Source organism: Cercospora kikuchii (genome assembly GCF_019650295.1).
Source record: "Cercospora kikuchii DNA, contig_00005, whole genome shotgun sequence".
NCBI lineage: Eukaryota > Fungi > Ascomycota > Dothideomycetes > Mycosphaerellales > Mycosphaerellaceae > Cercospora > Cercospora kikuchii.
In genome coordinates this window covers 475,243-500,818 of record NW_025408586.1, presented here as the reverse complement: position 1 = coordinate 500,818, position 25,576 = coordinate 475,243, and the positions used below count along the sequence as shown (strand labels likewise).

General features: G+C 52.0%; 7 protein-coding genes across 8 annotated transcripts; 3 read left to right on the top strand and 4 right to left on the bottom strand.

Moving 5' to 3' along the window:
* Positions 1 to 489: 489 nt before the first annotated feature.
* CKM354_000797600 (uncharacterized protein) lies at positions 490 to 1,401 on the bottom strand (the record flags this gene model as incomplete). The annotated part of the gene is made up of 3 exons (XM_044803340.1): positions 490 to 502; positions 549 to 626; positions 692 to 1,401. The coding sequence occupies 3 exons, from the start codon at positions 1,399 to 1,401 to the stop codon at positions 490 to 492; spliced, it is 801 nt and encodes a 266-aa protein (XP_044659275.1).
* A 2,469-nt stretch (positions 1,402 to 3,870) lies between these two features.
* Positions 3,871 to 5,142, bottom strand: CKM354_000797500 (uncharacterized protein; the record flags this gene model as incomplete). Its single annotated transcript, XM_044803339.1, has 1 exon — positions 3,871 to 5,142. The coding sequence occupies one exon, from the start codon at positions 5,140 to 5,142 to the stop codon at positions 3,871 to 3,873; it is 1,272 nt and encodes a 423-aa protein (XP_044659274.1).
* An 875-nt stretch (positions 5,143 to 6,017) lies between these two features.
* Positions 6,018 to 6,848, top strand: CKM354_000797400 (uncharacterized protein; the record flags this gene model as incomplete). Its single annotated transcript, XM_044803338.1, has 1 exon — positions 6,018 to 6,848. The coding sequence occupies one exon, from the start codon at positions 6,018 to 6,020 to the stop codon at positions 6,846 to 6,848; it is 831 nt and encodes a 276-aa protein (XP_044659273.1).
* Positions 6,849 to 10,198: 3,350 nt separating this feature from the next.
* On the top strand, positions 10,199 to 11,245 carry CKM354_000797300 (uncharacterized protein; the record flags this gene model as incomplete). Its single annotated transcript, XM_044803337.1, has 1 exon — positions 10,199 to 11,245. The coding sequence occupies one exon, from the start codon at positions 10,199 to 10,201 to the stop codon at positions 11,243 to 11,245; it is 1,047 nt and encodes a 348-aa protein (XP_044659272.1).
* Positions 11,246 to 13,432: 2,187 nt separating this feature from the next.
* CKM354_000797200 (uncharacterized protein) lies at positions 13,433 to 15,016 on the bottom strand (the record flags this gene model as incomplete). Its single annotated transcript, XM_044803336.1, has 4 exons — positions 13,433 to 13,758; positions 13,810 to 14,137; positions 14,204 to 14,799; positions 14,860 to 15,016. 4 exons carry the CDS (start codon positions 15,014 to 15,016, stop codon positions 13,433 to 13,435), a joined length of 1,407 nt encoding a protein of 468 aa, XP_044659271.1.
* Positions 15,017 to 15,664: 648 nt separating this feature from the next.
* Positions 15,665 to 20,039, top strand: CKM354_000797100 (uncharacterized protein; the record flags this gene model as incomplete). Of its 2 annotated transcripts, none has more annotated exons than XM_044803335.1 (13): positions 15,665 to 15,967; positions 16,023 to 16,187; positions 16,247 to 16,347; positions 16,399 to 16,499; positions 16,553 to 16,883; positions 16,937 to 17,373; positions 17,424 to 17,499; positions 17,553 to 17,885; positions 17,939 to 18,430; positions 18,485 to 18,947; positions 19,006 to 19,236; positions 19,296 to 19,578; positions 19,639 to 20,039. In XM_044803335.1, the coding sequence occupies 13 exons, from the start codon at positions 15,665 to 15,667 to the stop codon at positions 20,037 to 20,039; spliced, it is 3,717 nt and encodes a 1,238-aa protein (XP_044659270.1). The 2 variants fall into 2 exon arrangements, with proteins under 2 accessions (XP_044659270.1, XP_044659269.1); XM_044803334.1 differs by having other exon boundaries at positions 16,247 to 16,355; positions 16,410 to 16,499.
* Positions 20,040 to 24,188: 4,149 nt separating this feature from the next.
* On the bottom strand, positions 24,189 to 24,998 carry CKM354_000797000 (uncharacterized protein; the record flags this gene model as incomplete). The annotated part of the gene is made up of 2 exons (XM_044803333.1): positions 24,189 to 24,722; positions 24,795 to 24,998. The coding sequence occupies 2 exons, from the start codon at positions 24,996 to 24,998 to the stop codon at positions 24,189 to 24,191; spliced, it is 738 nt and encodes a 245-aa protein (XP_044659268.1).
* Positions 24,999 to 25,576: the final 578 nt, after the last annotated feature.

Sequence of the window (25,576 nt, the reverse complement as noted above, 5' to 3'; positions counted from 1 at the left end):
GCGATGGCTGAAGGATGCCAAAGCTGAAGAGGATGTGCCTAACCTGGGCTGCAAAGTATCGGCGCAGCGGAGCATTGCTCGCAAATTCTGTTTGCTCTCGAAAATGAGATCGCGCAAGAGCAGTTCCAATCAGCACACAATGCCTTGCGGCAAGTCCAACACAACAACGGCGTTGCCTGGTAACAGCAGAGCGAAGGACAGCTCTACAACAACAAGCCAAAGACACCATTTCCTTTGCAGCAGGAATGCACAACTCTTCTCATTAACGGCCGGACACAGCATGAGTATTGATAGCGCAGGAAAAGAACTACAATCGCATTCTCGCCCAACCGAGCGCCACGCTGAAGGCCGATGACAAAACCAAAGTCTACAAGAATAACCAAAATGTATCTGCCACGTCCTGTTAATGCAGCTCACCGAAGCGTAGCCTGCCCACGCCGCTCTCTGCTCTCCGCTCAGACTTTGAGCAGTCTCATCAGTCTGAAACTTTCATCCCGTGTCTCTCCATTGCAGGTCTGTCGCCCTACTTCCTCTTCCCCTCGAGATACCCTTCCGGCTTCGTAGTACGAAACTCGCCAAATCCAAGCGCAATAAGCACATTCAACGGCAAACTCCTCGGCGCCTCACTACAACAAAAAGTCAGTGCTCATGATTCCTTCTATAAGAACAAGGCAAAAATGACAAGACTAACCTATGCGGAACCTGCTTTGTAACCCACATATTGAGTCTCGAAACAATCCCAAGTACCAAAAAGTAAAGCGGTATCGTATTCGCCCAATTTGCCCACACCAGAGTCACCGGCACCGAAGTCAAATGCACCATAGCAGATGCATCCACTTCAGGGTAGAATTTCAATCCCAGTGAGAATAAGAACCCGGTACGGATCGTCACGAACCAGAAAAGAAACGCCATGGAAGTCGAATACCATTCGGGGGATTTTGTCGTATACGCTTGCCACGTCGCAAAAGCATACATCGGGACGACAGTCTGGAACGAAGACTTCCAAAGCGTAGATTTCCAAGGTGTTCGGCGGACGAGATACCATGAGGAAAAAGCTTGAGAGAGATTGAGGATTAAGTCAAGTTGCGTCGAAGTCGGTTTCGATTCTGTTGCAAGCCGGAAGAGGTGTCGTGCAATGATTGCTACGCTGACGAGGATGTGAAAGACGAGCATTTGTGGTGGAACGTAGCCTATGATTTTGCCCTTTTTGCTCGTGGGAAAGCCTCTCAGGAATGAAAGAATCCGTGGGACGAGGCCGAGGTACGCGATGGTTGTGAAGGCGAGTTCGATTCCGCCGTCGAGCTGGGTGAGATGTTTAGGGGAGAAACGTCCGAGACCCTGGGAATCGATTGCGCTGGTCCATGTCGAAGGAAGACTGGAAGAGATGTGAGAGCTGTTCATACTGGTGATTGAGATCTTTGAAGCCGGTAGTGTTCAAATTGAAGCTGAGCGCTGAGTCCTGGCCAGTTTATTTCCTGCAACTCTTTCTATATATCCATACCAGACGACGTCTTTTGGAACAACGACGTGCTATACTATCCAAACCAAGAGCAAACAATATTGGCGATGGATCTGCAACAGTCGTACACGTCAGGGTACCTTTGATGTTCACTAAGCATTTGCCTTCTGCGATCTAAGCTTGACGTCACTACAGCCAACAGCAGACAATGTTCTAGTCGCAAGTATGCGCTTTCCCCTAAAACTTCACACGATCTGCTCTTAAACTTCCTGTTTCATGTTAAAGTAGGTCAACAGACCACGCTGGCGCGTACGTATTCTGCACGGAACCGGAATCGGGATAATTCCACCTCCGTACAGAGTCACATTCACGCTCCCAGCTGATGGAAGAACAGCGGAAATCGACGAGTCGAGATTCTCATCGTCACAAGGTACAGGCTCTGGAGAGGATTCGGAGAGAATACATTGTGTTAGACTTCATCACAAGAGTACAGGACCTGGTAAGCAGGAGATTTCTCCGCTCTGATGTTGTGATCATCCCGCGCGTCTGGTTGTTTCGTGCTGCTACCTCCTAGGGACCGGTCGTTCTTTCCATGGACTCCCGCAGAGAGCAAATCGGAATTGTAGGCAGTAGTGGCCAGTATGTCGAGAGGAGCGGCTAAACAAAAAACCCAGTGGAATAGCTCGGAGTGCAAAGATTGCGTCCATCACCATTCTCTTCTCATCTTGCTTCCCTCATGGTCACATCACGCTCTCCATCTCCAAGAGCTCTCCAAAGAATTTAGAATCCTCAGCCCCAAACCTCACGTAACATGCCAAATTTCCTAAAACCACATACCCCTCCATCTCCCAGCATCTTACTTGCACACCTACCCCAAACTCTCCCGTCCAAGCCCGCGACAACGCAAACACTCTCGATTGTGAAGACATGTGATCGATCGAATACAGAGCTTGGCAAGTTCTTGTCTCGCTGTGCGTCTGAAGAATTAAGCCGCTCCGTGACTATACGGCCGTATGCCAAGACTGGAAAAAGAACACAGCTGGCAAATGGGCAGGAGATGGATGAGTGATCAGAGATCTTGAAAGAGAAAGAGATCGGCGCTAGCGTCGACGACAAAGAGGGCAGCCAGGAATGGAGAGGTAAAAATCGCCATTTAACTTCTTTTCTTGCTGGCAAGACATGAAATCAGTACTTTCAGCAGCAGGAGTAGTAAGCGACAAACATCATGCGCCCAATTGCCATGGCAGGGACACAATCTTCTTGTCTTATCGGAGCAACAGCACATGAAGAAGGGCAGAAATCCGTCAAGCTCGATGTCTGGAAGGGCTGGTGCCTGACGATGTGGTACAGTAAGTACATAATCCATGTAAGTCCAGCCCATCCATAATTCTCCGACCAAACATTACTCATCAATGGTACGCCATCATCCTTGTCCTGTCATACCTTGCCAGTCATCTTTATTCATGTAAGGCCACCTGCCCGCCCTCCTTCTCGCCAAAATAAGTGCCGAAGTAGGAACACACCTAAAATGGAAACTGCAGGGCCAGTCGGGCACAGCCACCTGGCGTAATCTGTTGGTGTACTCTTCGACCACAAGCCTTCGGCGCGCAGAGGTACGCTGAGGACATAAGAGATAGACGAAAGTGTTACATGGACAACGTCGATCCGACATCGCCACAGCCATCATAGGGCTGAAGAACAGAGACATGTCATCATGCATGCAAAGCCGTATGCATGCGCTGTCGATGTCTTGTACCGCATCGCAGCAGCGCATCCCGCAAATGCCCAGGTTGTCGCTGCGGAGATCCGAGATTTCAGCCATCATGAGGTCACCGTCTGCGTAACAAGAATTGCACCTCACACGTCGCAAAAGCACCGCGAATGGCAACAGTGGGTGTGCACAGCCATGGCAGATCAAGTTTGACTTGCAGGCAAGTCTTGTGTTCGACACGGTGAATCACAGGCTGCCGTTGCGCCCGCGCGCGTCGTAGAGAAAGGCGGTGGATGTCCACATCTGTGCCGCTGTCCAGATCCCGGCAATAGAGCAGTCGTTGCGGAGCCTATGTGCATTGCATCGCATCGATAGCCCAATCGAAATGAGCCGTCCGCCGTTCCTCGTTCAGCTCGACTGACCCATATTTGTGGAAGCAATCCTCCGAAAGACACTCGTTCAAGTAATCTTTGACTCTTGGCACATTTGGTGCTGTCAAGAACTGCGACTCGGTCTATGAAGATGCCAAAGTGACGCAGCAATGATTGTCGCAGTGAGGCCCCGAAGGTGTCAAAACAATGTTCCCGAAATAGAGCTTGGCGGAACTCCTCGGTCTCCGAGACCAGGCTCACACCGTTTAGCAGCTGATGCTTCGTTTGTGGCTTCCAATGATGCGTGTCGATACGCTCGATCTGACATCTCAATCAAACTCACTCGGGCTGACATCCAGATGTTTGTGCGCGTAGCTCAACACATCGCTTTTGAGATCCAGTTTGGTGAACCCCGGAACCTTCAATCCTTGAATCTCTCCTTGGATAGCAGTAGACACCATGAAGCTCTCCTCGTATGATTGGATCTTCATGCGCACATCGGTGACTTCTTGCCCATTCATGTGCACCTCGACGTCATCAACCTCTTCACCCCACTGCCCATGCGTGCTGCATCGCGCAGGCATGCCGGGCTTCGGGGATCGGACATTGAAGAACTCGAGCTGTTTCAGCCAGGGTGCGAGTAGTGCTTCACCGGCCAGCTTGATGTATGCTTCCTTGTAGCAGAAAAAGGTGTAGAATCTCCTCAGTTTGGCATCGACCAGAAGATCCGAGTTGAAGGTGACACGCTTGCCAGCAGGTGTCGTGAGGGTGATTTGCTTGTTGCGCTTGATTTCTCGATCGTGCCTTCCAAGTTCATCTCTGGTCAAATGTGTGCCATCTAGAAGTGTGACATAGTCGACGTCGTATTTCATGGTCCACCGTTCCTCGTCGGAGAAGACAAAATCGTAGATGTCAACCCAGCCGTCCAGTCCTTCCTGGTCAATGGTCCGGTAGTCGTCTCTCTCATTCACGCACACAATGTCAACGCCCACCATGACATTGGTAGAGAATGTGGTGCCGGGAGAAATGTAGCCCTCGATACTCCCACTCGGTGTGTACTTGTGCCTCTTCTTTCCATTCCAGCCGATCAGTGCCACCAGTCCCGCCTGATGCGACACATTAAAGTCGATACCCTCAATAGGCCGTCCGGCCTCGTCCACAGCGCACGGCTTTCCGTGCTTTGCATCGCCTTTCCTCGCAAGCTTGACCTCGCTCCACGGAATGTCCAAGGCTTGGCTGATGAACAACCGCTTCAGCAATGCAGATCCCAGCGACATCTTTGCATCTTGAGCAAACATCTTTCCCGAGATGGTCTTCTGCTCGGCAGTAGAAATCAGGCTCATGGTATCGGCCGCGCCCGGCATGTTCCAGATGTCCTGGCCCGAACGAGCGGTGGGCCATAATGAGCGCATGTCGAGGAACCAGCACACAATCTCGCCATTGTCGGCCGGCGTCTCGACGTGCGAGGAGTGTGAGGAGAAGGTGTTGGCGAGGCCGGTCATGAGGGAGGAGATATCGGGGAAATTAGTCGTCAAGGCATGAGGAAGGCGCTGCGAAATCGAAGGGCCGCGCTTGCGGGAGGAGATGAGTCCCGTGGCCATGGTGTCGGTGGAGTGATCCCTCGTGAGGGACGGCGGCGTGGAGGAGACAAAACGGGCGTGGTGTGGTGAGGAGTGGTGTGGTGCTCTATTGCTCCGGTGAGAGGTCGACCAAGACTCCGAAGCTAAGACGTCGGCGGTGGAGGCTAGAGTTTCGAGTAGTTTCCGACCACGCGGTGATCGCTATGATGCCACGGCGGGGTCTGCGAACAAGTAGGCTGGCGGTGGATGGAGGTGGCAGAGGGAGTGGCAGTGAGGAGCGGTGCAATGGGGCGGAGGATTGATTGCTGGACTGCCCGTCTATTCATAGCTGCCTACGCCTCGCTTCAGCACCGGCAATCAATGCAGCGTGCACAACTGCACTTTGTGCTTCGCCGGTCATCGATTCTGGAGTTCCGAAAACGTGATCGGCGCTGCATTCCCGAATCCTGTCTCGCCCTCTGCTCGCCACGCTCTTCTTCCAGCACGCCGCCAGCCAGATGCCCGCCGCCGTGACGAGGTTGGTGTGACGGGATTGCCTCATGCATCGCTCGGCCGGGCAAGAGTAGTCATCATGGCAGGATGCGTGCAGAGAACATGTGTCGAAGAATCATCCCCGTCCAGCATCCGGCAGAGTGTGTAGCACCCACTTTCCTCAGTCGTCGAATTCCGCCGTCTGCGCGTCATGTCTGCATTCTCCTCCTCCACCAAGACGCCGTCGACAATGATTTCACGCCCTATCGGACCAAACCGCTACGAGTCCATCTCGTCAGCGACCATTTTCGTGACTCACTCCCGCGGCCAAGCGAGCATGTAGTGGAATCATCTTCGCCTCTTCACCCACCTATTCCCCGAGCATCGCACATGCAAATGCACATTCCCGGCGATACGACGACACCATGACAGGCTCCCACTCCTCCCTCACCATCGGCGTGCTGGCCCTCCAGGGTGCCTTCATCGAGCACATCACCCTCCTCCGACAAGCCGCGCCGGCACTAACTGCCGAGCACGGAGTCCATTTCACCTTCATTGAGGTCAGGACGCCGGAACAGCTGGACCGATGCGACGCTCTCATCCTGCCCGGAGGCGAGAGCACCGCCATCTCGCTCATCGCCGAACGATGCGGCCTCCTCGAACCGCTGCGAAATTTCGTCAAGTGGCAACGTCGTCCCACCTGGGGGACATGCGCGGGGCTTATTTTGCTGGCTGAGGAAGCGAACAAGAGCAAGGCGACAGGGCAAGAGCTGATCGGAGGTCTGGATGTGCGGGTGCAGCGCAACTACTTTGGCAGACAAGTCGAATCCTTTGAGGCAGCGCTGCAACTTCCCTTCCTCGGACCCGAGCCCTTTCACTCCGTTTTCATCCGTGCCCCAGTGGTAGAGAACATTCTGGCGTCGTCCGCGAAAGATGTCACGACGGAGATTGTAGAGAAGAGTGCCGGCGAAAGCAAGGCCATTCGACCCAGTATGCCCAACAGAGCGGATACTGTGTCTGCACCACAGATCAAGGCGACTTCAGCACCGGTCGAGATTTTGGGGCGACTGCCTGGAAGGGCAAAGGCGATCAAGGACAAGACAAGCACGGCGGAAGAGCTGGGGGAGGAGGGCGACATTGTCGCTGTGAAGCAGGGCAACGTTTTTGGGACATCCTTCCATCCCGAGTTAACCGGCGATGACAGAATACACGCGTGGTGGTTGAAGCAAGTCATTAAAAGCAAGCAGGCCACATGAACAAATGCGGGACGACGCATCTGCATGAACACAATACAACGCGGGAGGCGCCAAGTCTGTGGACGTTGCCTCTCTGTTGGCTGGAGTCTTCCCTTCGAACCCGCCTGCAACCACTGCCTCGAACCAATGGGCACCTCTTCTCCTCCCACACTGCTCAACCCGGAAGCCGGCATCAAGTCCGGCGTGTTCAGCAGCTCTCCGCGTACTACTCCGACGCAAACGCCACGGTGTCGCAGAAAAAAGTATCAGAAGGCGGAAGAGCACGCAACTCCAAATTTTCCCGGTTGTCATCGCTAGAAAAATTGCATATGACATCACCCTCTAGTCCCATTGCCTGAAAAGTGTTTCTTGAGTCACTTTGTTGGCACTGAACAAAAGTAGTAGTGGGTCCGAAGCTTGGTCTGTCTCCTGCAGCTCCTCTGCTACAGGATAGACGCGCATCAGGGAGAGGGTTGATGGTGCACGTTAATTGGAGATTCTCAGCGTCGCTCGGGACGCCATTGTTGCCTCCAGCTCGAAGGTCGATTTCGCCTCGGTCTAGGGGGTCGCTCGGGTCGGTACCGTCAAAGGCGTAGATGATGAGTCCATTTACTGCACGGCCGGGAAATATGGCAATCAGGCGGCCAGATGGACTAATGGTGAATCTCTGTGCTTGATCTAGGTCTTGCGAAATGTCTCGTACGCTTACGCGGTCAAACTCGCCGGATGTTCCTAGGAACTGTTGGAACCGGGTATTCGGCAGGGTATTGAAAAGTCGGTAGGCTGTGCAGACTGGGCGGGAGCCTACGCTTGTGGTTGTAGATGTAGAAGTTGTTGTAGTAGATGGAGTTGTAGTTGTTGTCTAGAATTACTCAGTATCCCAATCATGGTATCGGATAGTGTTGATAGTCTCTTACCATTGTTGTTGTCGTTGTTGTTGTGATTGGATCTGACGCAAACGCCACGGTATCGCAGAAGAAAGTATCAGGTAGCGGAAGAGCACGCAACTCCAGATCTTCCGTGTTGGGGTCGTCATTGTCATTGACGAGAGTGTCGCATCGCTCGTCACCCTTCAGTAGCATTACCTGATAAGGACCGAAGACATTAGTTTGTGTGCACTGAACAAAAGCGGTAGTAGGGCCCCGGCTCGACACGTCTGGCGCAAACGACCCCTCTGATGCAGGCCCCCTGCTACAGGATAGGATCCCACCAGATTCGACGCTGCAGGTCAGCGGGATATTCTGCTCGTCACTCGGGACGCCGTTGTCGCTTGCAGATCGAAGATCGATCTGGCGGGCAAAGTAATCGTCAAAGGCGTAAATAATGAGTCCATTTACTGCACGGTCGGGAAAGATGGCAATCAGGCGGCCAGAAGGACTAATAGTGAATCTCTGGGCTTGCTCCGGCAGGACTTCTCGCACGGTTACGCGGTCAAATTCGCTGCTTGTTCCTAGGAACTGTCCTTGCCGGGAATTCGGCAGATCATTGAAGAATCGGTAGCCTGTGCAGACTGCGCGTGAGGGTCCGGAGGTTGTAGAGGTTGTAGAAGTTGTGGAAATTGTGGAAGTTGTGGAAGTTGTGGTTGTGGTTGTGGGTGGAGTTGTCGTCGTTGTCTAACAGACTCAGTATCATTTCATGGCGCCAGAAAGTATTAATGTTCTCTTACTGTCGTTGTATTCGAAGTCGTGGGGCTCGAAGTCGTGGGGCTCGAAGTCGTGGGGCTCGAAGTCGTGGGGCTCGAAGTCGTGGTAGTTGATTTCTGTACATTGCAGTCCGTCAGTAAGCGGCCTTCGCGACTACTGTAGCGCATTCCAGCCAATCCAACAGAAAGGGACACCGATGACCACTTACGGTCGTGCTTGTCGTCGTCGTACTCTTTGACTTCGTGACAGTCTTCGTCGTTGTCACAGTTCGCGTTTTGCCCGGCAATGTCTTGGTGTGAGGCTTCACGCCAATACAAGAACAAGCAGATTTGTAGTGAGAATGGTCACAATCTTTTGCGTATCGCGGTCGCTTCTTTCCATCGGTACGAGCCTCCAGAGCCGGCGCAGCATCAGCTTCTGCTGTTCTCTTTGCGTAGGAATAGCCATAGCCATAGACTGTCTTCGTCACTGTTTTTGTGCAGGTGCTGAAAGGGGAAGTGTCAGTACGCATTGTGTCATGCAGGGGCTCTTGTGGCATGGCAATACCTAGGCTTTGAGGTTGTTGTGACTTCCAAGTAGGAGGAGCAGTCCTTCGATGCCGTTCGGCCGGCGTTTCGCACAGCTTTCAAGCACTTGTCATTGGAGCATTTGTACTGCCCATAACCGTAGCCATTGCTTGCAGATGCTACGTCGCTAAACGCGAGCGCAAGTAGCGTTGCAAGTGTGACGAAGGACCGCATGGTTGAAGTCGCTACGAGGGTTCTGCACACTCTCCACGAGAAGCGCGACCAGAAGTCTAGAATGCGTGAAGATGGGGCAGTCTTGCATATCTACCTCACATTAGCGGCAAGACTTCTCTCCTCCCGCAGTTCTGCATGGCATGATGAGGCGTTTTGGAGCAATCTCTAGCTGCATTGAGAGCTCGCCAAACGGTCATCTTGATTGGTCTTGACCTGCGCCAGGAGAGTAAGTTCGGTAGTTCATTGAGATGAGTGACGCCACACATCAACGGGTCGCCCCAATCCAGACACTCTTAGGCCCAGTCAAGACAAGCGACTGCTGAGACTTTCACTTCACCTGTGCGGCGTTGACAAGGGGTGGAACGCTTCATGTTTTAATTGGTCGACGGAAGGAGCCATGATGGATGTTCCCCGCAACGCGTGGGTGAGTCTTGACTGAGAGAGGCAGCTCGTTTGAGAAATTTGCGCCCGAATTAGCAAGGACTCTTCACTAACAACTCAAGCCCCATCCTGGAATCTGGTACCGCGAGGGGACGTTCCAAGTCCAGATGCATTTGCGGACGGAAGTTCATGGCTGTCAAAACAGGATGCGGGCAGTCAGTCTCTGTGCGACTGCCGGTGCATGTGTGGGAGCGATCGCAGGCGTAGATGTGTATGTTCGTGGAGTTAAGGCACAATAGTTCTCGATGCGATATCGCGTCCTTTGCTGATCAGTGCTCGAAGGGGAGGTGAGCATGTGTGAAGTCCCTCCGTCCTTCAGGAAGACGCGAAGACGAACAGCTGAAGATCTCCACAAAGATGCACCTGAGGCAGCAGCTCGGCCATAACGCTTCCCTCGGCCGAAGCACCACGGACGAAGACATGGTGCTTCGTGCGAACAGCAAGCAGCGGACATGCAGTACAGTATACAAAGACCCTGAAAAATGAGAGTAAAGCAAGACCAAATCCCTCAACAGGTTGTCACGATCAGTAGCAGCACTGCGTCAACATGCCTTCCACGCTTGCCGTCGTCAGCCAAAGCGGCGAGTCACTCAGCTTCTACGATATCGCGTCAGGAGAAAAGACTGGCCACATGTCGAACCTCATCGCCGAACCTCACGAGCTATGTTACGACGACAGAACTGGCCTGTTGTATGTGACTCACGCATATGCACACGGATGGTACGTGGCGCATGGCGAAGACGGCAAGACAATCAGTGTGATCGATTGCAAACAGCGGAAAGTCGTCGGCACGATCGATATCAGTCCGTACGGCGGACCGCATTACGCCGTCCTGGACAAGTCTCGAGACATACTCTACTCCTCTGTGGAGGTGGGATTGGAAGGCGCAGGTGGCATCATTGGAATCGACCTGAAGACCAAGAAGACCGTCCAAACCATCCCCTCAGGCGCAAAAACGCACTGGCTCGTCATGACGCCCGACGGCAAGAAAGCATACACCTGCAACAAAGAAGCTGGCTTCGTCTCAGTCATGGATCTCTACCAAGGTCAGATGATTGCGAGAATTGATCTTCCAGGAGGCTGCGAACAACCTGGCATTTCGAACGATGGGCGATATGTCTACTTTCCTATTCCGTCGCCGAAGGCATCGAACCACTGGGACTTCTCGATCAATGATGCGGAGTCCGTTGTCGTAGTCATCGACACTGCAACCAACAAGATCACTACCACGATTCCGCTTCCGTGCAGCGGTCTTACTGTTCACGTGGACTCTCTCGATCGCCTCCTCGTTGGCCAATTCCGTCTCGATCGAACACAAACCCCTCCTAAACACCTTCCGGGAAAGCTGAGTATCTTCTCTGGGCCTGAGAAACACTTCGCCCACCTTGCGACTTTGGGTACCGACCTTGCACCTTTGACTGTAACATCCACCTCAGATGGCAACCGTGCATTTGCGGCGAACATTTTCTCTGGAACGGTCACTATGGTGGATATGGAGAAACTGCAAGTGGAGAGAACAATCGAGGTGAATGTGGAGCATAGATCAGACAAGAGCATGCATCAGGGTGCGCATGGAATGGCTATCATTCCTTGAGAATTTCTGAGAAAAATCAGCTGGCGAAGTTCGAGACAACCCAAGGTCCTGCGACTCACGTCTGACGAAGCTCGTAGATTGCGGCGGTCTAGTTCTACGGGAGCTGAGTCATCTGATCAATTCTTGTTGAGATCAGCACCATAAACCCGATCGATAGTGTGCAGAACTCTAGCTCATTCAAGAGCACTGTCTGATTTCCATCACCAGCACTTCACAATGGCTTCCGGTGCATAGCAGTGTAAGACCTAAGGGTATTGCAAGCCAATAGCGTGCGGTAGACTGTCGATCAGGCCTGGGGTACTGACTGCAGTTACGTGCGAATGGATGGGAGGCCACCAAAGTTAGTCATCAAAACAATAGTCGTAGCGTGGGCTAGGGGCTTGGGAGACGTCCTTCAACACGAGATTTCCATCTAAGGATTCAGACATCCAAGGCTATTTCTCGCTGACAAAGTGCGGCAGACCATTGATCGCGCCCGGTATGCTGACAATACTTACGTGCGAACGGATGAAGAGGCCAAATTTAGTCATCAAAACAATAGTCGTAGTCTGGACTACGGACTTAGTGATGCCCTTCAAACACGAGATTCGATTCAGAACTTCAAACATCCTATGGTTCCACCGAACACCATTTAATCCGCCTTGTCTCACCCTCGATTTTCCTTCTTGCACTTCGAGCACTCCAAACGATACGATTCATTGGCCTTCCTTCACTGCTTGTCTCTGACGATCACACTGCATACCGCATCAAATAGTCCAGCGATTCATCATGAAACTCACAGTACCAATCACACTAGCATGTTCCATCCTCTCTGGAATGGCATGGGCACAGATCAATGAGAATGACTACTACGTATGTACTCTACAAGGCCCGCTCTACAACATCTTTTTTGGAAAACACCTCCACAAAAAAAGACCCCATTCAGAACAATAAGAACTCTCAACTAACGACGGAACTGCAAATGGAACACCGTACACATGCGACACTCGAGCAAACACTCCAGGAATAGGAGCGGTCTGGGACAACGGACAATGCGCTTGAAGGAGGAAAAGTGATGGAGAAAGAATGGCTACACTTCCATGTACTTCGGTAAGGAAACAAAATTATATTGCGCTGCACAGCACAGTCCCATTCGCTTCAAGACCCTCATCGTACACGCTTTTCACGAGTTGAAGGGGAAAAAGAGAAAAGAACTGACGCTTTTTCTTTGTTTTCTAATCAGGATCATCCATGTGTCGATCAAGGAAATGGATGCCAGTGGGTCAATGGGGCAGGACATTGTAGTTGAAGTTCCTCCGTCGTTGAGATGGCAATTTTGATGGTGATGGAGCTACGTTTGCATAAGACTGTCTACGTTGACAGTTTGTTGTTGATGTTGTGAGAGGAGGACTTGGAATGGTGGATGTTATACGCGAAGGAGGGATAGATTGAGATCTGGAAGTGGATTCATTGTGATCATAAGATTCGGTCGCATCGAGAACCAAATGCCTAACGCACACTTGGTATGATTTGCATTTCAGATTCTTCTTTATTTACTTGCATGCTCTTTATGAGCGTCGCATCATGCGTGAGCTCTGTAGTTTGTAGCTGTGGCTTAGGGCCGTCTAGTGATATTCGGCTGGAGAGCGCTGCACAACTTGTCGTGTCCTTTAGCTCAGCGTCGATGGTTTTGATTTGAGGCGTGGAAGGGCGACAAGTGGAGCGATTGTCAAAGTCTAGGTTGAGCAATCCCTTATGGGCCTTGTTAACGCCGCCTGTCTTAGCGACCGTTCCCATGGATTGGAGGGGTTATATGGCAATTTCTGTAGGAACGGTTCAGAGTCAGGTTTACTCGATTCCTCTGGAGGCATTTTCAAAACACATAATTTCGACTTTGCCTCATGTCCTCTACCTGAACGATCGCTGCTCCGGACATCAATATTAGGTAAGCAATTGTTACTTGTATAGTTCAGTGGACCCTAGCTCAGCTTAGATGCCTATGCGTTCAAGAGAGGCAACGACCACTACTTGGGACAATGTACTTGGAACTTGGAGAGACACGGGCTGGTCTCCTTTCAGACGCTTCCTCCGAACATGTGTGACGTCAGCTTTCGGCTCGGATTATCTATAGGGCGGCGCGGCGTTGCTGATGTTCGCTACATATCAAGTACTTTCTCAGGCGAATCCCACAGCTTGCTGAAGAGACTGCTACTCGCTTCCATCAGAGGACGATTTCCTGGACGGGTGCACAGAGGCGCGAGCAGCATCATCGCCTGGCGTGCTCTGCTCGTTAGCTGTCGCATTCAAGGTGCTGAAATTGTACAGCGCTGTAGCCGCCCCCGAAAGCTTTGGTGGCCCATCTCCTCCGAGTCTCGGCAGCGAGGAGATCACGCCAGCTTTGTGCAATCGATGGACAGACTCATGCAGGATGGCATTGTCGGGGAGATCCCTCGCGGCACCCAGATTGGGCGGCCAGTGCCTCGGGATCCACTCGCCAAACTCCAGTTCGAGACGACTGAAGAATGGCAGCACTTCTGCGAAATGTGATTAGCACGGAAACCAACAAGCACAACCACTTCACGTACCAAAGATCCACCATGAACATACTGCGCCAAAGCCAACGCCACCACCGAAGCGGAGCATGTCATGAGGGCGCATGGTCTCGCGGCGTAATTCCTTCCTCGACTTGGTGTGCTTGAACATGGCAAAGCCCGACGATGCAGCTTGCTTCTCTTCTAACGTCTGCTCGGCACGGATATACTTCTTGGAAATCAGAGCGATTGGTTCTTGGACGGGGAGGTTCAGGACCTCGTCAATCATCCACTGTAGCGGCTCATCGGACAACAGCGCCGGCTGTCCCGGTACGCGTTCCCAACCGCCACCCACGTCGGCGTGATTGCCAGCAAACCACACCTGACAAGCAGAGTCAGTGAAGATCCAAGTCTAGTCAGGAAGAGTGAAGCTGATGTCGGCACTCACTTCCTTGACGTCCTCTGATGGTTGATGCAGCTCAGCACTGAATAAAGCCGGCTTGAACTTCAGCCTTCGTTCGGAAATGGAGACAGCATGTCGAATGTGCTTGGCTGGCGGCAGCGGCATATGTTTGTAGGTCGAAGAGAATAGGGGCATCTCGAACTGGCCAACACTATTGACACAATCGAACAATCCCAGAAAGAGCACCTGCACATTCTCGCGGCAGAAGGTGGACTGAAACTTTTCCATGTGCGCACGTCGCTCTCGGTCCTGCGGCGTGTCCTCTCCGACCACGTGCAGCCAGTCGCTGAAAGCTTTCCATGCAAAATGGATCATCTCTTCGTTACCGCGGGACAGCAAGCCGACGCGGAATATCATCTGGGAGAGGAAGCGAGCCGTGTAGGCACCGCGAGAGAAGCCAAAGACGTAGATGTCGTCCCCATCTTCGTAGTATCGCATGAGGAAGCGGTATCCTGCGAGCACGTGGTCCTTGAACTTTGTGCCGACGCCTTGGTCGATCGTTTTGCTGATCGAAGCTTTGAGAGCAGACCAGTATTGGAGAATGCCACCATCTTCGTGCTCGGAGTAAGTTCCAATTCCAGCTAGAAGAAGGACAAGATCAGCAGCGGGGACTAGTGATCATCGAAGCTGGCGATACAAACGCTGATAGTAATGGAACTGCTGAGGATCACGTCTATCCATCAGGCCATATAACTTGACAATATTGGTATCGGTCTCCGTGCCTTGAAAGCTATTTCCAGTGCCATCGAAACACAAGACGAGTCGTCTGTTAGGACGCTGCTCAGATGTATCATCCATTGCGGAAGCCGCACTTCAAACGATAGGTAAGGAGCGCAAAGGAGGGGCGCACTCAAGCAGCGAGCAGCGACGCAGGACTATCACCAGTACTGAAGAGACATCTGACGGCTGACGGGATGGATCGGGTCGTGCGCTGAACCGCATCTGAGCTTTGACCTATAGTACCAATGGGAGATGGAAAGCCCATCTTGGGGATCGGGCAGACCGAGTCTCGGATGACCCAGTGGTCGCGGAACGACCGCATGTGAGTCGACTAAGACCCCGCACTGGAAATGCCACAATCTGTGATATTGTTCTGCGATGTAACACGAGATTTACCTCAATTGGATAGAACACCGGGAACCCTCTCCCCTCCCACGAACGGTGGTCTGCAGGGTGCTCAGGACCAAACAGTCGCAACCATGCTCGAAGGGCCGTCCCTCAGCGCGGGGATGCGGAATCCTTCCCCGTCGTTACCAGAGCGTTGATGCAGGCAATGCACACGATGGAGTGTTTGATACGCGTATGTGAAGCCTTTCTCAGCTCGCGGAAGTGTAAACGCATCTTTGCTGATTGGATGAATGAAACAGTATTTAAGTCTGGCAAGTTCATCACCAGACTGATCCCCCCTCTATCTCGACACTACTCCCGCTGACCGGGGATATCATCATGGCTCAAGCATTCAATTCAATGCTGAAGCACAAGTCTCTTTTGCTGGGTGCTGCAGGTGTCACCGCCATGGTGGGAGCTGCTGCTCTCGCCGGCAACAAGAAACCAACAGCAGATGAGACGATGTCTACAGAAAAATACAAGCCGGGTGACGATTACAAGGATACTACATCGTTTGCGATCGATATCGTCAAAGAGCTTAGCAAGAGTGGCGTCAGCATCACCTTCGCCGATGTCAAGACGCTGCTTAGCTTTGTCTTTGAGGCAGCTTCTGGCAAGCCGGTGGACGATAAGGAGATGATGGTGCGAATGGCTATTTGCGTTCAACAAGTATAAGTGATCACTGACAGATGGCCAGATGGAGAAAGTCATTGCTATCGTCACCAAGCTGCCAGAGAAATCGCGAGCTCGCCGCAAATTGACCGGCGTCTTGATCACTGGTTTATGGGACAGCCTCGAGCATCCTCCACTCAGCTTCCAGGGTCCCAAATACCAATACCGACAGGCAGACGGAAGTCATAATGTAAGCCATGGCGGTCTGCTGCATCCACTCGCGAAGCAGACTACTAACGGCCTACGCAGAATGTTTTGATGCCAAATCTCGGCGCCGCCGGATCGCCATATGCCAAGTCCATCCGCACGACTCACATGATGCATGCCACAAGACCCGATCCAGGTGTCCTGTTCGACTGCATGTTACCCTCGTGAGTGTTCAGTAAGCGATATGCTAATAGACACGTCCTAGCTCTCATGGCACGATCAGACGAGACATACAAGGAGAACGCAGCAGGAGTGTCATCAATGCTTTTCTACCATGCTTCGATCATTATTCACGGTAAGCCAAACCCTTCCGTCACCGCGATTACGCACTAACACTGCGCTCAATAGACATATTTCGCAGCAACCGCCATGACTCGAACATATCAGATACATCCTCATACCTCGACTTGGCGCCCCTCTATGGCTCCAGTGTTGCCGACCAGGCTAAGATCAGAACTTTCAGAAATGGTATGCTGAAACCAGACACCTACTTCGAGGAACGCCTCCTTGCACAGCCTCCTGGCATCAATGTTATGCTTGTTCTGTACAGCAGATATCACAACTTTGTTGCCGACATGATCCTCAAGATCAATGAAGGAGGCCGATTCAACCTCAAACCCGGTCCAGAGGCTGAGGCACTTAAGCAGCAGGATGAGGATCTGTTCCAGACAGCAAGACTGTAAGTTACGGGGTCGAACCACACTTAGTGAACACAAACCCTAACGATAACAGGATCGTGAATGGTCTTTACATCAACATTTGCCTACACGACTACCTCCGCGCTCTGACCAACACACATCACTCTGACAGCACGTGGACTTTGGATCCTCGCATCGAGATCCCAGGTGGTGCACTGAAATCCGATACTCCCAGAGGAATCGGCAATCAAGTATCGACCGAATTCAATCTGATGTATCGCTTCCACTCAACGGTTTCGAAACGCGATGAGAAGTGGTTTGAGGACTTCTTCGGCGAAATTGGCAACTTTGACAAGCCTCTATCTGAAGCAACACCTCGCGAGATGCTCTTAGCGCTGAAGGGCTACGAGGACTCCATCCCAGAAGACCCGAGCCAAAGGACGTTTGCTCACCTCAAGCGAGACGCGAATGGTAGATTCAACGATGCGGACTTGGTGCGAGTTCTCAAAGAATCTATGGAGGATACTGCCGGTAAGCAGTCTATGTCAACTCACGTGGAACGATTGCTGATGTTAGAAAAGCTTTGTTCGGACCGAAAAACGTGCCAAAGGCGCTGCGCGTAGTCGAAATTCTCGGTATACAAAGAGCCCGCCAATGGTAAGTGCATAGCCTTGCTCGAAACATCACGACTGCTGATTTCCGTGCTCCAGGCAAACCGCGTCTCTCAATGAATTCAGAAAGTACTTTGGCCTCAAGCAACACGAGTCGTTCGAGGACATCAACGCAGACCCTCAAGTCGCCGACACACTTCGGGGATTTTACGGTCATCCAGACATGGTCGAAGCCTATCCCGGAATGTGGTTGGAGGATCCCAAACCGGCAATGACGCCTGGATGTGGTGGTTGTCCGCCCTATACTGTCGGCCGTGCCATTTTCTCCGATGCTGTAACCTTGGTGCGGTCGGATCGGTTTTACACAATTGATTACACGGCAGCCACTTTGACCAATTGGGGTATCAAGGAAGTTGAACAGGACTATGAGACGTGAGTTTGACCCGCTGCGGATACAATTATTGCGAGGATTAACCAGTCATCAGGCTTGGAGGTTCCATGCTGTACAAACTCATCCAAAGAGGCCTCCCAGGGTGGTTCCCATTCAACTCTCTGCACGTCATGCAGCCCATGTTCACCAAGAAAACCAACGAACAGATTGCCAAGGAGATTGGCACATTCGGCGATTACACCCTCGATGACCCCAAGCCGCCGCCAATGCCAAAGATTGTCAAGACCGCAAAAGAAGCAAAAGCGATCCTGCGAGACTCGCAGAATTTTGCATCGCCGTGGTTCAAGGCTTTCGAGCAGCTGGCCGATGGCCATGACTACAACCATTTCATGCTCAGCGGTGAAGGTTCTGCTCAAGCTTCTCAGCGACAGCTGATGGAGAGCTTGCTTTTCAGGCTCCCAGAGTTCAAGCAACTCGTACGCAATACAGCTTACCACTATGCCTACTCCTACTTCAAGAGCGAGATGTTCTACTGGGGAAAGAATAATGAAGGCATTCCAAGGAACGAGATCGATCTCGTGCGAGAGTGAGTTGCAATCAGCGGTTGATCTAAAAGTGTTCCCAGCTGACATACCTCAAGTGTGGCGACTCCAACATTAACCCGAGTCCTCGCAGACTTATTCTGCCTCGATTTGAAGACTGAGGATAACCCGATGGGCACTTATAGCATGGCAAGTCTGTACAGAGATCTCCTGGCAGTACGCACATGGGGCTTTGGCAATGCAGACCCCGGTCAGGCCTGGAAGAGACGTCGTCAGGCTCGTGATGCATCTGCCAGGCTGCGCAAGGCCACCAAAGCTCATCTGGAGAGACTCATGTCTTCTCATCATGGTCATGGCCATCAAGCAGGCATCATTGCAACTTTGAAGTCATACTTATCTGGTCAAGGTGCCCCTCGCGGCAGCCGCGTTGAGGAAGGCAGTCTTCGATGGTACGGCGTTCAAATCGCCACGCAGTTGTTGGCAGCCGGAGAGTCCATGGAAAAAGTTGTCGATATCATGTTCATGACTGCTCTAGCTGGAGTTGGCGTTCCGATTTCTCAGGTAAGAATTACCGGCTGGAATATCTGGTGTGTGGAGGAAACTGACTTGAGGACGACAGTTCACGGAGAGCATGTACTACATGACGAACAACGGCGAATTTTACACGACTGTTGGCAATATCAAGAAGCTTGCGATGAGTGATCATGAAGATGCATGGGAAAAGCTCGAGAAGTACGTTCTCGAAGGCGAACGCTTTTCCTCTGCACAGAGGTTGCTTCGTGTGACGAAGGCGAAGACGACTGTCGAGGGGGTGATTTACAACCCCGGAGAGCTTGTCATTATGCTCTTGGTAAGTCCGCACAGTGCGTTTTCCCTTGTGCGGCCAACGCTGACATTAATGTCAAAAAGGGTGCAAGCGGCGCTTCTATGGATCCAGAACACTTCCCGAACCCCGAAGAGTTCGACGTCACTCGACCAAGAAAGGACTATATCACGACTGGCTACGGCATGCACGAATGTTTGGGCAAGGACATTTCCCTGGCTTACTCTACCGCTATGCTCAAAGCAGCCGCCGGCATGCAGAACATGAGCTGGGCACCAGGCAACACTGGAGTATTGCACCCCATCATGTCTCACGGCGTTCGTCTCTACCTTTCCGAGGATGGCGCCCATCTGACTGCGGATCCTACCAGTAAATTCTCCCATTCTACAATCATGACGGTCTCAAACCAGCGCTAACATATCTCACCAGCTCTCAAGTGCCACTTCACAAGCTACACCCACGACCTCAGCAAAGCCGGCGCCACTCCCAAAAACATCACCACACCTATCCCCACGCACGTGAAGAAGAACATGGAAGACCAACTCCGTCCCTCCGACCTCGCAGCCGAGATGTTGCACATCGACGAAACGGGTTGCGAGTACACACCCGAAGAACACAAAGCCTGCTTCCAAGCGAATGCTTTCCCGGGCTCCGTGATCGAAGTCGAACAGAATGGAACTGCGAACGGAAAGACGACATTTTCCTCTCATAAGCTGCATAGTAAGAGCATGTTTGCGGCTGTGGATCATGCTGTGACTCATGTGAGTACGCATGTAGAGCATGCTATGGGCATGAGCAGTAGGACGGATTTTATGAGTTCGAGTTCTTGAATGAGATCTACGATATAGAAGCTCGTATGACGAATTTCGAATGGTTTTCAAGTCAGTCGTAAACGGTAGTCTGCGCTAGGGGTTTAGGGTTCTCCATCGAGATATGCGATTTGGGATCTAGGCCTTCAAAGCCCACACTTCAGCCGAAATAGTGACACCGCGCAGCTCGTATTGCTCGCATTGGGTCCAAAGGTATTTCAACGATTTATATCACTCGCTTTGCTGTTCTTCTCTGCCGTTCAGCACTCAATATCACCTGCACGACAATATCGACCATGAAACTCGCCCTATCACTTACGCTAGCATATTCTATGCTATCCGGCATAGTACGGGGACAAGAAGTGATCAACGAGAATGACTACTACGTAAGCCATACCTTGAAAACTCATCCGAATCGAGGACAACGTCCTACTGAACCGCTCACAATAATTCAGTACCAATGCGATACTGTAGACCGGACCTTCAACAAAGCTGTAACTCCTCTTGGGCAATGCTCAAGGAAGAGGAAAAGCGATGGGGTCACCATGGCCTGGGTTCCGTGTAATCCGGTAGGATCTGTACCCTCTCTCTTGATAGCGAGCTTGTCTCTCTTTGAAGTTGATGCTAAGATTGGTTTCTTCCTAGGGTCATGGATGCGTTGAACAAAATCATGGATGCATTTGGACGTCTCAGGATGGAGCGAATTGTAGCAATTGACATTGCTGTATGCAGATAGGACTGGGGGTCTTGAATGCTGGGTCTGGTGTATGGAAGTCAGAGATTGTTGCTCCAGACATGCACAGAAACGTGCTGTTGACCATGTGAAAGACGATGTGTGGGGCAGCGTAGTGTGCTCGCAAATTCCAGCCACCAAATGCGTAGGCCGCTTGTGTCTTAGCAATTTGCAACGGCTCATGGAGTTCCTGGCAGGTGGAAGTTCCTGTTGACGGAGAGGGCTGATGGCCCAGCCAAAAATGTGCTTAGGTGTCGAGAGATCCCAGATGAGAACTGTGCACTGACCTCTCGTGCGCAAGAAGCTGCTCGACACTGTTCGTGGGCTCTCCTTACGTTTACGCCCGTTCTTGATCTACCACTCCGCGACTCGGCTATGGCTGCCATGAAGACGTTGCCAGATAGGTAGACTGGCTCAAGCAGCGAATGGACTGTTGTACGAGATGGTAGAACATCTTGGGAAAAACTCTCAGTGTCGGGTATTAATATCTTAAGCGGCAAAGTAGTCGCCCATGCTTGGACAGTTTCCGGCAGCTTTGTCAGATATGGTGCAGTGGAAGGTGCCGACGTACCCCATCATCATGAGTCTGCGACCCAGCTCAACTCACCCAGCAGCAGATTTAAGGGTCAGCCCTGCATACGTTCTGGATAATGGTGCAGGTGTTCGGCGCGTTGCTGAAGCTGCACCTCGTCTGGACACAATAGCTATCCTCCCCACAGTCGCTTTGAGAAGTGCAGTCATTTCCGCAACTGAGATCGTAGGTGCAGATGTTTCTACTCCCATCAGCGGCTGCGTAGCATCTGCAAGAACCCCCTTTGCAGGGCCTGCCAGCATCTCGACACTGGTCGCGGCTCGGAAATCGAACACAAGAGCCGTTCTGACAGAAGGAATTTTGGTCACACTATCATGTCGCGGACCTCAATTAGCTGCGGAGCTGATTCTCAGACCTCTTGAATTCCGCCGCTACAAGCCATATTCATGCAGTCAAAGGAAAAGGATAAAGAGGTGGTGGGAGACTTACGACATTCCGGCATGCTCCACAGTTATTGTTGTCGGTGGATGGTTGTACACATCTGCTGTCGCATACTGTTGGACTAGCCGCGGGACAGGCGACTGTCGACGTTGCAGTCTCGGTAGTCGTAGTACTGGCAGTGGTGACAGGAGTAGTCACTGTTGTCGATGTCGTAGTTTCGGAGAACGTCGTAGTCGTTGTTGAAGTAGACGTTGGCGTTGATTGAATGCATGCGCAAAAGCTAGAAGCACTCGTCGACGGCAAATTCGTAATGCTAGCTACTGGATCCGTCGTAGTGGTTGTGGTCGTTTTCCGAGACGTGGTGGTAGTAGTCGTTCGAGACGTGGTAGTAGTTGTCGTTCGAGACGTAGTGGTAGTTGTACTCTTGGATGTAGTTGTGGGCTTCGGCTTGCTTCGACACACTGCGCCGTCGACATTTCTATCCGACCGGGAACGATTCTGACAATTCTTGAGATAACAGAACCTAATATCTCGATGATAATTCACATTGGTGCATTTGGAATCGCGCTGGCAGAGCTGGAAGCACTCTTCGAAGCTAGCGACTTTCTTCTTTGCATAATCTCCGCCGGGACGATCAGTACCGCACTCGACTGTGCATATGCTCCCTGCTACACGGCCCGGACTACACTTCTTAGGCGGGGCATTGTACGGAGTTGGTGCAGCTTCCGCGTATCGCTTCCTTGCCTGGAAAGGCACGAAGCTCGTAGTAGTTTGGGTCGTTGTTGAAGTTGACGTGAACGTGCTTGTCGGGGCAGTAGATGTCGTAGTGCTAGTATCGGTGGTCGTAGTAATGGCAGTAGTAGTTGTTTTAATCGGTATAGGGGGGTAAGACGCCGAACAGAAGGATTGTATCGGCGGAAGAGCGCCCAACGAAGTGAGCGTTGCATACGGAGCTGCGACCCATGAGAAAGACATCCAGAGATTAAAGAGGCGCCCTACCTTCGGAGCAGTATGGCTCAGCTGCTGCGACAAAAGGTGCTACAGCACAGCCAATAACGACTGAAGTCAGGAGTGCCAACATGTCGCGTTGAGTTGGGAGTATTCACGATGCTTGGGGTCGGTCGAACGCGATGAAGCCCTGCATTGCCAATTCAGAGCAGCAACGGGGGATGTTCGCACTTTGCATGCCCCTTCTAACACTCAGTAGGCCGTCGGCCATGATCTGGCCGTCCTTGAACGCCTCGGCCAGCCACGGGCCACGCGAGCATTGTAACGCCCTGCAGCTAAATCGGAGAAGCATCTTGATTGGGTGAGTGTGCCAGTCCAGGACGCGCTAGCGCAAGCCATAGCCCCAATGCATCTTCTGTGGCACTTTTGCGGCAGTAGAAGTCGTCGTAGCACAAGCTTGACACAAGATTGACGCGACACTTTTCTAAGATTGCAATTAGCATAGAGTCAGGAAGTATGAATGAAGACATTCTCGTGGAAATCTTGCAGCTTGCACATACGCAAGTTGCGAGAGCCAATCAGAGACGCTACCCTCGGTCCCAAATATCGAAATATGCTTCCTAGTAGAGTTTAATGTTGGCTGCCAGAGACTTTCGCTAGTTTTGCGCCTCTTCTCCTAACATTACGCTATTTAGTCGTAGCGCGACAATTTTGAGAGTAGTCCATTGTCAACTGCGGTCCACTGATGTCGTACGAGCGAAGGCGGGGAGACTTAGATTTCAGGTCAGACCTCTAAAAGCGAATGGCCAAAGTTCTCTCTTGCGTCGACTTGCGATGGGGTCCAAGTCTCAGTGTTGTACACAAGGTGTTCGAGCGGCAAACATTGCGAAAATTGAACGTAACCGCTTGGTTGCAGCGACTCGGTGTGTAGCTCCGCGACCTCTCGCGGCATGGAGTTTTGCGGCGTAACCTGAGGGAATCCGAAGCCAAGTACTTCGTCCACTTCAACGCTCTCCATGAGCCTGGCATAAGGCGTGAGACTTGAGTTTCGCAGTTGCCGCTTACGATCGTCTACCTATTCGGCTGGAGGACTCTGCTGAATCTGTCATCTTTCTTAGCTCGACGCTAGACTCTTGACCCTGATGGGTTGGAAGACGATTATTGTGGAAATGGTCAGAGTCTTGTTTGCGAAAGTTTCTGGACGTACTTTGATGTGTGTTATTAACTTGGTCTTATTTTTTCCATCCAAGCAACTGCTTCTATGGACCTCAAGCGGCTCGAAGGCGGCGGATGTGAGGATGATGACGGTCGCACTTACTGGTTTTCTTCTCCGAACTTCAAGCTCCGATAGGCAACTGCTACCTATGCAGCTCAATGGAGCCTAGCTTCAACTTAAATGCCCATGCGTACGAGGAAGCGTTGCGTTCATCCTGCCGCCTGCGCACCTCGCGCAAGTGCAAAAGTGTTTGTAGAGGGGCAATGTCGTCGCTCGATTGTGACAATTCCAGTACTTAGACTACAGAGAAGCCCATCGCCTTAAGATCTGATGCAGGTAGCGAACGTATTGGTGTTTCGACAAAGCTGACAGCCCACTCTTTGAGTTTGTGACTCTCGTCAAGATGTCTCTCGATCCTTCCAGTATTTCGTCGACTCCCTGCCCAAGCACTGCTGTGGAGTCAGCTCCAGTCAGCGGAAAGAAGGAAGGTGGGCCTACACGATCTATCTCTTTCTGATCCTGTGTGGAAGACTTGAGCTTGGCGGGCATAGCACTGACACTGGCACGGAATGCATCGTCCATCAATTGCTTGTCGAAAGTCACAGATGGGTTCATCTTCTGGACATTTTTCGCGAAGTCGGCATAATTGGCACATTTCCAGACGGTATTCATGCTAAGATCATTGCGCTTGTAGGCATTACCTCGTGCGTTCGGAAGCCTTAGCCCGGCAACTGCTACGGCTGCGTCTGCTTGGGCTCGTCCATTCATTTTGTACTCCATACCTGGGCGGTTTCGATATTCCCGCCAGCGCTTCAATGCCTCTGGGGCAGTGGACTGCCATTGGAAACATCAGTGTTCTGAACTCGGCAACCTCACATCAAGCGATCGCATACCTGAGCTACATACTGCTCGACCTGGTTCGCCTCGAGATCTCCGCAGTAGCGACTCCCACTCGTGGTCTATCGCAGCCTTGCCTTTTACTGTAATGACTTTCCTGTTTTCACGCTGCTGAATAACTTGTTTGAAGAAGGACTTGTAGCTTGGAGAAGAGCCAAGCTTCGGGACCTTGGGCAGAAGCTGAGTAGCAACTTTGGGCAAGCTCTTGGACATGTTGTATGTGCGTGCAAATTGTTCAGCAGGGTGGCAATGATTAATGTCAAGCATATATACGCCGCAACGGAAGTTGTGTAACCACATTCCCCTACCTTGCTCTGCCCACAACTGTGGGGCATTCCCCTCGATTCGGCAGCATCACTGCCTGGCAGCCTGGCGAGGAGTCTTCATTGTTGCGGCAGACAATGCTATTCCGCTTGATCGTGATGAAGTGCGGTCGCCAGAGCTGCAGGTCATGATGGCGGACAAGATTCATGCAGCCACGGGACTAGATTGCGGGTGGCTGGCGCACAGTGACGGAAGAGAAGCAGCGACATGGGTATGATAGCCAAGATAGCGATCGACTCTGATTCCGGGGTCCCGTGATCAGAGGGAAGAATGCTTGCCCGAGGCATCAGTAAGTAGGCGGCGTGGAGTATGTTATCCTTGTGCCTCCAGAAAATCGCGGAGGACGATGGCAATGATTGTTCAGCAAAAGCAGACGGCGATGATGGAAGGAGTGAAGTCGAGTCGCGGAGCGCGGAGGCAACCTGGCGATCGGCGGGCGCTTGCGATGGGAAGGGAGTGGGAGCTCC